We start from the raw sequence: 10834 nt of genomic DNA on the forward strand, positions 1-10834 counted from the left end.
CGTGGGGCGGGCGTGGGGCGGGGCCGTTCATCCTCTCGGCGCGGCGTGGCCGCCGATGCAGCCGCGACGCTGAGCGCTCCGTGCGGGCTGTGTGCCCTGCTGGCAGTGCGCGCGTCCCGCCGCCGGGGGCTGTATGGAAAGCTGACGTGGGGTTTTTTGCAAGCGGTACCATGGAAGAGGGGGCGGCAGGTACCGGTCCGCACGCAGAACGTTCTGGCTGCCGCTGGCAGTTGGCACTGCTCAACCGGCAGCCGCCGGCAGGGCACGCCGCAGGACGAGCGCCATCCCCCGCCCTGCCGTCCTGCCATGCCCACCCTCCTTTTCCTCCTCCAGCTGCTCACCTTTTCCCAGCAAGCCCTGCGAGCCTCCTCTCCGCGTATGCGGCCGCCGCCCCTGGCGGTCTCCTGCCTTGGAGCGGACGGAGGCGGGTGGTTCTCCTGCCCGGGGAATGGCGCCTTGAACCTGCGGTACCAGCCAGCCCCGGGAGCGAGAGTGCAGGCGGGGAGCAAAGAGAGGCAGCCTCCAGCACCACCGCGCTGCCTCTGGCACCTGAATTCAGTTTGGGCGAAGAACACCTCTCTCTGGTCCGGGCAAGTCACACTCCAGATAGGCCTCTCCTCTGGAAGCGCCCTTTGGTCTGTGGCCTCCAATCTCATCACCGTGCAGTGCTCGTCTGCCTCATGCGCTGCACCTGAGTGCCTGTACCACAACTTGAGCGTCGAGGTGTCAGTGAGGTGGGCAACCCAGAATAGCTCACACACGTACCATGATCGCACGGGAAGCACCGCCTGTTTGTTGCAATGCTCGGCTTTCCCTTTGGATCCAGAGAAACACCAAGGATTGGTGGCAAAAGAGAACAGCCTCCAAAGCAGACCGGCACCAGCTCTCCTCAGAGTCAGCGGCAAAGCTTCAAGAACAGCAGAGCCGGCAGTGCTTCACCAGGAAGCAGCCTGCAAATTGAACTCAGTTACAATTCAGAAACCTCCTCTTCACACCTCTGTCATACGTCAGAAGAAGGGCACAGCGTTTTACCTGCTTGCCAGAGTGCTGGTAGACTGCAGCCTCCAAGTGTCCATAAAGCCCCAATGGATATTCTACGCTGTTAAGGACATGAAAACGAATCCAACGGACTGGGATAAACCTCTAGATATATCATCACTGCACGGCGTAAACACAGTACAGTTAACAGTTCCCAGCGGGACTTTGGATTATGGAATGTATCAGGTCTATTTTACTGCTTCGGTATATGTGCTCGGGACCAAAAGATCCTTCAGTAAGACAGACAGAGTTTTTCTCCAGATAGAGAGATCTAATCTTGTGGCGAGTATTGCAGGAGGCACCTTCCGAACAGTGGGCTTTTCTGATAATTGGACTCTTGATGGCTCTGTGTCCTATGACCCCGATTCACTGGAAAGACACAAGGGAATCACATTTACTTGGTACTGTACTAGAGAGCCATCAGACTATGAATACATGAGAATCGGTGAGGGAAATAAATGCCATCCAGCCCAGAGGGATTTGAGGTGGCTGACACCTTCAGGAGCTGTTCAGGTGATAGCACCAGAATCCCTCCCAGGAAACGCTGTCTACCACTTTCGTTTAATCATTCAGAAGGACAGCAGAAGGAGTTATGCCGACCAAAGCATAAAAGTGCAGTCTGGCTTCTCACCTCTTCTGTATGTGGCATGCCTTGAAAACTGTGGCAGTGCTGTAATTCCGACAGAGAGGTTTACACTGTCAGGCAAGTGCCTCAACTGTCAAACAAGCAGCCAGCCAGTCTACCACTGGTCGCTTTGGCTGGAAAACTCTACAGAAATTAGCTTTGACTGGAATTCCAGAACCTCGACGGGCAGGTCTGGTGCTTACCTTTCTATACATGCTCTGACTTTTACCAGTACTGCAGATCAATCCTACGTACTGCTACTGAACGTGACTACCTGGGGTGGGAGGTCATCACTCTACAGATACGCATTTAAAGTAAATTCTCCACCCAGGGCTGGCAAGTGTAGCATCACCCCACACCGGGGTATGGCTTTTCTGACAAAATTTGTTGTCCAGTGCGGTGGGTTTTCTGACCGCAACCTACCTCTGACGTACAAGGTCATAGTAGCTTCCGACATATCCAAAACGGCCAAAATTAACTCGGTGGAGGACAACACGTTTGGCACAATTCTGTACTTTGGCTACCAGCCTAGAATGCCTCCATCTCTCCTTCCGGTTGGTGTGCCCTCTCAGAGGTATACCGTGACGCTGTATGTTCAAGTGTGTGATTCTCTGGGGGCATTTACCCAACTGAGCCTGCATGTCATAGCGCAGAACCCGGTGAAAAGTCGACCGCTAGCTGTGGTGTTCCATGAACTGCTTGCCTCAGTGAGTGGTTCAAGTGCGCCCATGACAGCTTATCTCCAGACCGGAGACTATTTTAATGCAGGCTATTTGGCTTATCTTGCAGCCTCCGTCCTAAACTATGTCGAAGCTGGACCAACCCTCCAGATAACCAAGACTCAGTTGAGGGAAAACCTGATTAAGACAGCCCTGAATATTTCAGTTGAGAACACAATGGAAATCAACCAAGTAGTAGCCTCTCTTTTTCAAGTCACAGAGCAACCCGAGGAGGTGAGCACTGAGTCGCAAGAGATTGCCATTAAAAAACTGACTGAAGTAACTGAAGTGTTGAAAACACAGAACAATGAGAGCCACTGGTCTGAACAAACCGAAATTCAGACCAGTGGAATATTGAGATGCTTGTCCAACATCCTGAGAGCTACACTTCTGCGTCGCAGGAATGTCAATGTTCATGCAGTCGCAGAAGTCTTCTCCATCATGGAAAACTTAACTGAGATTGTTTTCCAAGGCAAAGTTCCTGGGGAGGAAGACACTGTCATGGAAACCCAAACCTGGAAGATCACTTTGATGAAGGACGAAAACTGGGATGTTGCAAACACTTTCTCTACCACAAAAGCTTGCAAGAATTGTTTCTATCCAACACTGAAAGACGGAAAGTATTCGAGATTGTCTTACAATGCTGTCATTTCTACTGCCCTGTTTGAGTTTGATGAAAACCCTTTCCCTTGGTTGGCTTATACTTCAGAGATCGCAACAACCATCTTGGGCTTCAAAATGGCAGAGACCAAGGCTAATGGGGACCTGCTAGGAATCCTGCCTGAAGAAGCAAACATTCTTATCACTAGGAAAGATACTGAATCATCGACATTTCGGTTAGTGATGGGACCTGATAAAACACAAACCTACACGACCGGAGGATTTAGTCTTGAAGTGAACACAGATACCAAGATCATATACATCCAGATCCTGACAAAATTAGAAGTGGCTTTCCAGGTGCTGGTGTTTTCAGGCACTAATGTCACTCAGAGTTTTCCCATCGCCTCTTTTGATGCTTTTCACAACACGACGACAGTGGCAAGCAAAACCAAGACAGTTGATGAAGAGTGTAAAATCAAGACTCCTTACATCATCTGTCTCCCAGAGTCAGTGCTGAAAGTCGCAGCTCAAGGAAGCGGTGCCCAGAGTCAAAACATTTCCATCGTCTTGCTGACATCCTATATCACAAGGTATCCAAATATGAGGCTGGTGAGCATCCACACTTTTAGCGATCACTGCTTGTTTCTGGGAGGAGTTGAGAACCAGTGGAGTGAAGACATGTGCAGGCTTGGTTCCCTGACCAACTGGCAGCGGGTACACTGTGTCTGCAACATGAAGCAGAGTCACTGGAGTAGGTCAGTCCTCACTGCCAAAAGTACATCCGCATTAGACATCAAGTTCCTGGCAGCCAAAGTCATTGTCACCCCCAACACAGTAGATCTTAAAATAAATCTAATAGCAGACATCCCAAAGAACCCCGTGACTCTTCTAACAGTGCTCTTCATTTTTTCAGCCTACTTTCTTTTGTCCCTCTGGGCCATACGAAAAGACAGGGCTGAGATGATCAGCAAAGACAAAATCATAGTTCTGCCCGACAACGACCCCTTTGATAAAGTCAGCTTTTTGGTCACTCTGTACACTGGCAGTCGCTGGGGAGCTGGAACCAATGCAGATGTTTTTCTTCAGCTCATCGGCCAGAATGGTGTGAGTGATATCCACTGCTTACGGCATCCACAGCTTCCTGCTTTCCGTCAAGGAAGCACTGACTGCTTTCTCTTAACGACGAAGGAAGACCTGGGAGACATCCGCGCCTTCAGGGTCTGGCACAATAACAGAGGCCCATCACCAGGCTGGTTCTTAAGCAGAGCCAAAGTTGAACACATGTCTACTCGGAAGACCTGGTTCTTTATCTGCAGGAAATGGCTTGCTGCTGACAAGGGGGATTGCTTACTAGAAAGGACATTTTCCGTCACCAACCCAAAAGCACCACTTTCCAGAAAGGACTATTTCTTTATTGATCTGGCCAATGGTCTGAAAGAGGGCCACCTGTGGCTCTCCGTTTTTGCTCAGGTTCTCACTGGCACTTACAGCAGGCTCCAAAGGTTATCTTCCTGTCTGACAATCTTATTACTAAACCTGCTTGTTAACATTATGTTCTTTAATGCTGACAAGAATGAAGAATCTCCATTGCACTTGAGGTACTTGAAATCAATTGTCATAGGCATTGAATGTGCCTTGATTACAATACCTGTGGAAATGATTATAATGGCCTTATTTAAGTATTCCCAGAAGAACCCAAACAGAAGTCTACCATTCCTTCCTGGAAATCTTAAAAACTGGAGAGAACGTTTGCGAAAACAGAAACCTTCAGAAATGTCAGCACAATCTGGCAGTAATAGTTCCCCGGAGAATGTTTCTGGTCACAGCAGTTCACAGGGCCTGATGCATTACAGGCAGATGAGAAGCCAGGGAGCTGCCCAGAACAGCGATAGCTTCCCAGTTTCAGAAGGAGGTGCAAGCACCACCGGAGACGAGAAGCAATCAGAAAAGAACTCCCCTCCAAAGATTAAGGCCTGGCAGAGAAGACTACTGTCAAACTCCAATTTTAGCAATAACTACGCAAAAGAAGCAGGTAACTTGCAGGAAGAAAGCGAGCTGCTCAGCGTTACCGCCATGCCTTCTCACAAGAGACCACGCATCGTTTTTTGTTGGTGGTGTATCTATCTCTCCTGGGCGTTAGTGATAGTTGTAAGTGGGGTATCGTCATTTTTCATTGTGCTGTATGGTTTGTCTTATGGCTATCAGACTTCACTGGAGTGGCTTTTAGCATCAGCAACCTCCTTTGTTCAAAATGTATTCTTTGTTTCAATCATAAAAATCATTTGTTACTCAGCTTTGAACTCAGTTCGTCCAAAATACTGTGAACACATTACATGGTTTACCCAGGATCTCTCTTCTGAGATTAAACCGGATAAGGAAGCAATGAATGAAGAAGAGATGCGAGAGAAGCACTTTAGCCTTGCCCAGATCAGAGACACCGAGCTGTATAAGCCTTTATCAGATGGTGAAATTGCAAAGATGCTGGAAGCAGAAAAAATTAAAGACAAGGCATTCATTTTCATAAAAGATGTTATCAGTCACCTTGTTGTTTTAGCCTTTGTCTTCCATTTTTCTTATTCTACTGAGAACACTAAGAGTTTCTACTACAACCAGTTCATTTGGAACCAGTTCTCTCCCAGGATCTCTGATGTGGTCGAGCTAGAAGATATTTACATGTGGCTGAACGACACCTTCTTGCCTTTGATCCACAATGATGTCCAGCCAGCTTTTCTTACTGACAGCTCATCCAAAATCATCGGTTTGCCCAGGATGAGGCAAGTGCGGGCTAAAGGTACTGAGAAAAAGTGTTTCCACCCTCACAGCTTTGTAAATAAATTTGTGATCAGTAAAAGCCACTGCCTTCACAGATATGGCCAGGACATCGAGGAGAATGATGACTATGCTGGCACTTGGACAGAAGTTGCCAACCATTCTTTTTCCAGGGATACCAGCAGTTGCCACGGATTTACTTACCGACCAAACAGGACTCCCTGGACTTACTTCTCATATGGACATTTGCACACGTATGGACCAGGAGGATACACGTTTTGCTTTTTCCCTGAAGAAGAAAGACGTAATTCAACAGCGAGGCTGGATTTGCTGCAAGAGAGCAACTGGCTCGATGAAAAGACTTGGGCTGTGATCATCGAACTGACTACGTTCAGCGTGGATGGACATCTCTTTTGCAGTATCTCAGTCATATTTGAACTTTCTTTTCTTGGGATCATAAAACCAACTTTGTCAGTACACTCTTTTGCGCTCCCCATTTTCTCTCAGCAAACAAAAGGTGAAAAGGCATTTCTTGTATGCACTGTTGCCTTTCTGTTCATTTACACCGCAGACGGCCTTTACAGCATGGTCCACAGAAAAAAATCTACTAGAAGTATTTCCCAGACAGTCAATTTCATCTTAAAATTGGCATTCTTCCTTTTTGTTTCTTTACATATTATAAAGCTCAAGATGGGAGCAGACATCGTCCACTTTTTCTTACTTTATCCAAACGATTTCATTCCTTTTCATGCAGTTTCTCATTTAGATCAGAATTTAAGGAATACTTTGGGCTTTTTGTCATTTCTTGCAGTTCTGAAGACGCTAAAGTATTCTCTATTATTTTATGAGGTGCGTCTGGCTCAAAGATCAATCTTGGCAGCCCTTCCTGGAATCTCCTCTATGGCCTTTGTTGTGGTCGTGTACTTCTTCATATTTATGGCTTTTGGCTACCTTGTGTTTGGCCAGAGTGAATGGGATTACCAGAATATGATTCGCTCAGCTCAGACCATCTTGTCTTACTGCGTGGCTGCTTTCAGAAATACTGAATTTTCATCCAGCAGGCTGCTGGGTGGATTTTTCCTTGCCTCCTTCCTGCTAGTGATGACCTGTGTTTTGATCAACCTCTTCCAAGCTATTATTTTGTCCGCCTATGCAGATAGGAAAGAAATTGTATGTGAAGAACCATCTGATGAAGCAAGAGCAGTTGCTTTTGCATTGCAAAGGATGAAAAAGATGCTGTGTTTTCTCATCTGTAAAACAGCCAAAAGAAATGACCCCAGTCTTTGCCGCAGTGCGCTCAATGTGCAGGCTGAGAGGAGACATCAGTGACATTCGGGCCTCAAGAAAAGAAAAGGCAAATGGGAAAAAAAATGGTTTATCTTGTAATAAGAGCAAAGTGGGATTTTTAATTCCAGACCACCTCTACTCTGAAACATGTTTCAAATAAATGCTTGTAAATTGTTTTCTGTGTTGTTTTTCATGGCTTTTCTAAGACTTAAACTTTTGTTACTGATTGAACTGAGATTTTCTCACTTAAGACAAATTCTGCTGACAATATTTTGCGCCCATTTCAGTGGTAAATGTTGCTGGGGTGCAGTCTGCTGACCCAGCTGGGAAGGTAAGCCTCCAGTGGGTCGGTTTCTTGCTCCCACACAGCAGGATGAGCTGAGAAATGGAATAGCAAAGTAAGAAAAAACAAGTGTGGGTTGCAATCTGTGAAAGACGATTTCCTGAACCCCTCTCTTTTTTCTCCTTGATTCAAAGCTCCCTTTGTGTGTTCCCCAAAGCTTCCCTTACTGGGAATTATCTAGGGGGGCAAGTGGTTGGTGTCACCATGCCACACTACTTCTGCTTATGATTGTAAAGAGAAGCAGAAGGGGGACAAGCAGCATCAACAGAGAACTTGGAGCTACGCTGGAAACCTCAGTGGTGACTCTCTTCCTCTCTACAGACTCTTTGCTTTTATTTTCACAATTGCTCTAGATAGCCATGCTACTTAGCTTTTACATCTAGGGCCTTTGCCACCACCATCCTTGTCTGATATGTTGGATACTGCTTGCCCAGGCGGGTCAACACAGGTAGGCAGCAGGAACAAACGCAGACCCATGGTGAAAACAGAAGAACACATTTCTTTTCCATTCCTCTCTAACCAGAGCATTCCCTAAGCAACAACCAGGCAGAGGCACGCAAGCATAGACACAGCCAACACTGAAATCCACTCATTCCAGAGAGTCGCCAGCCTGCTGCTCATGCCTGTTTATCAAGGGTTTGCACACCTGATGTTCACAATTGTGCCCTGCCCTTCAGTGGGCTGCAAACTTTTGTGCAACAAGACAGGGAGGTCCAGCGCATCATACTGAGGATATCCTATCCTATCTTTCTCACCAAGCTTCCGCTTTTAACCCACTCCTCCCAACATGGCCCCACTCACAGCTTCTTGCTGGTGGTGTTCCTGTCTCTCACAGGCATTACGTGATAGCTGTAACTGCAGTATCATCATTTTTTGCTGTACTGTATGGCGTGTCTTATGGCTACGAGACTTCACTGGACTGCCTTTTAGGACTGGCAACCTCCTTTTTGTAGGAAAGAATTTTTCTTTTGAATCCTAAACACCCCTTTTTTTCTTCCAAAGCACTGCAAAAACATTACGTGGCTTACTTAGGAATTCTATTCTGAGGTTAAACTGGGTAAGGAAACAATGAATGATGGTGAGATGAGAGAGAAGCACTTTAAACTTGTCCAAATCAGAGGCACCAAGCAGTATAAGCCTTCTGAAGCTGAAAAATCTGTAAAGATTTAAATTCAGGGCAGTCACTTTCAAAATGGACATCCTCAGTCCCTTGTTACAGCACTCATCTTCGATTTTGCCTGTTCCACTGAGAAAATCAGCAGTTTTTACAATTATGGGCATTCTGAGAGGAGATGTCAGCAACATCTAAGGATTGAAAAATAAACACTTTTGTCTATATCATATTGAATTTTTTAAAATGTTATCACAGTACTGGCTGTTGACACCTATAGATGTCTTTCCTGCACTCTCCTTTCAGAGCAGACCACAGAACAGTTCTCACAGATGCCTGTTTGCAAATGTAACTTATACACGGCTGTGTAGGTTTCTCTTCCTTCCCTATGCATGCTAACTTCAAGTAAACAAATATTTGTGTGTTGATCCAAAATTTTCTCATTCACTCCTTTTGACAAATACAAAATTCAGTGACTCAAAGATCCTGAGAAAATAGCCCAACATACAGAATGCCTATGGGAGAAAAGGAGCTGTACTAACTGCTGAAAATGTATAAGCCCACCCTAAAGGCAGATGCAAATGTTATGAGCCAAGAAGAATTTATGAAGTTTATATGGAGAAATGCAAGAGACTGTGTCATTCAGCCAAAGGTGAATTACTGTGGAATTACTCCTTGTGTGAGTAATTCCACAGTCTCACATAGGAATTTCTATGTATGGAGGAAAAAAAATAAAATATAAAAATATTTTATATAAATAAATAAAAATAAATATAAAAATAAAATTTTTTTTTTTTTTTTTTTAAAAAAAAGAGGATCCAACAGAGCAGTTATTATTCAAAGCAGCCTTCAGAAATAGAATCATCTCTCAATTAGAATGGATGCAATAATTTTTTATTACATGAAAATCCGGACTTTTTGTGATAACGTGATATCATCCCTTCAGGGAGATCTGGGTAACACAAGTGCAACCTAGTGACCAAACACCTTTGTGAAATGACACGTATATATCAACTTGCCTCTTCCTCTGTGCAGGAGCTGTAGCATGAGGTTATTGGAGCCAAGGTACTTAGACTACTATGGCAGCTTCCCTGATGCAGCTGCCCTGAGTCATGTCAGTGACTCTTCAATGGGACTGACCAGCACAAAAGCAAGAATAAGACCTGTTCCATTATGTTGGTTCTGGTTTCATGGGGAACCCAACATGGAAAAAATCATCATTAACCTCCTGAAACTCCAAGACATTATTATTTTATGCTGCAAAGTACTTCAGAGATGTCAGACCCACCTGCCAATTTATTCATAATAACCTGTTAGAGCTCAGGAGACAATTATAGGAATAAAGGAACCTGTATTTCTCTGGAAATTCAGGAAACTAATGTCCTTCTGTCAGATTTCCAGAAAAGAGGATTGTCTTATCCACCTAATGAGGCCAGCCTCTGCAACACAATCATGAACTACCCCTCCTTTCCTTCTACATCTCCATCAGGCCACGCTATGCTACAGATGGCCTCACAGAAAGCCTTCACTCCTTGCCAGAGCATCACAGCAAAGCAGAGTATGGCAGCCTTTGAGTAAAAAACAAATGCTCTTCTGTCAGTGCTACCATGGCCAAAATTGTAATTAATTGCAGAGGTGAGATGGTGATGGGAAGCTAAATATATTTGTTCAGAAAACTGTAAGGGGAGATGAAGTTTGTAGAAAGACAAAATGTCTTTCACACACACAAAATGTAGTTAAAAAACAATATTTTGGTCATGAGCCTCTCTTCAGATCTTAAATCAGAGTGATTCATCAGTGTCACAAAGTGGGCCATACAGGTTAAGAGATGTAACTAGCATTTTTCCTTCTAGCTTACTGTGACTGAGAAACTTGCCATGAATTGGAGATAACTGCTGTTAACACAGAGCTAGAGTAACCCTGGTTAAAATAATAACAACAACAACAACAATAATAATAATAATAACAACAATAATAATATATAAATAATAAATAATAAATATTATTATTATATTAAATCCATAGATGACAGGCTTTAATTACATTACAGATGCATGGGATCTCTGCAGGTGGTTTATATCTGTATATATTTTTCTAACTTGTTCAACTAACCTGGAAAGTGAATTTAGCCAAGTCCAGTTTTACATGTCAGTTAGGAAAGGAGTTAGAGGCCTGAGGAGGACTTCAGCTCGGGCTGCTCTGTAGTGGCTTTACCTTCTTGTATGCTGGCCTCTCCCCAGAAGTCCTTGTTCTTAAGTCAGATGCAAATGGCTGACAAAAATAAGAAAAAAAAAAACAACAACAAAAACATGAGGGAGAGAAATCAAGTTATGGTGAGCACA

General features: G+C 44.8%; 1 protein-coding gene across 1 annotated transcript; it reads left to right on the plus strand.

Moving 5' to 3' along the window:
• Positions 1–38: 38 nt before the first annotated feature.
• Positions 39–7214, plus strand: PKDREJ (polycystin family receptor for egg jelly). The gene has a single exon (XM_015870626.3). It carries the CDS (start codon positions 307–309, stop codon positions 7078–7080), a length of 6774 nt encoding a protein of 2257 aa, XP_015726112.2. The 5' UTR covers positions 39–306; the 3' UTR covers positions 7081–7214.
• The last annotated feature ends 3620 nt before the right edge of the window (positions 7215–10834 follow it).

The sequence above is a fragment of the Coturnix japonica genome, chromosome 1 (genome assembly GCF_054131305.1).
Source record: "Coturnix japonica strain WE chromosome 1, WE-NBRP24, whole genome shotgun sequence".
NCBI classification, from domain to species: domain Eukaryota; kingdom Metazoa; phylum Chordata; class Aves; order Galliformes; family Phasianidae; genus Coturnix; species Coturnix japonica.

Excerpts from the sequence above, each read along its gene's own strand:
- PKDREJ (XM_015870626.3), top strand. The coding sequence starts at position 307 with ATGCCCACCCTCCTTTTCCTCCTCCAGCTGCTCACCTTTTCCCAGCAA.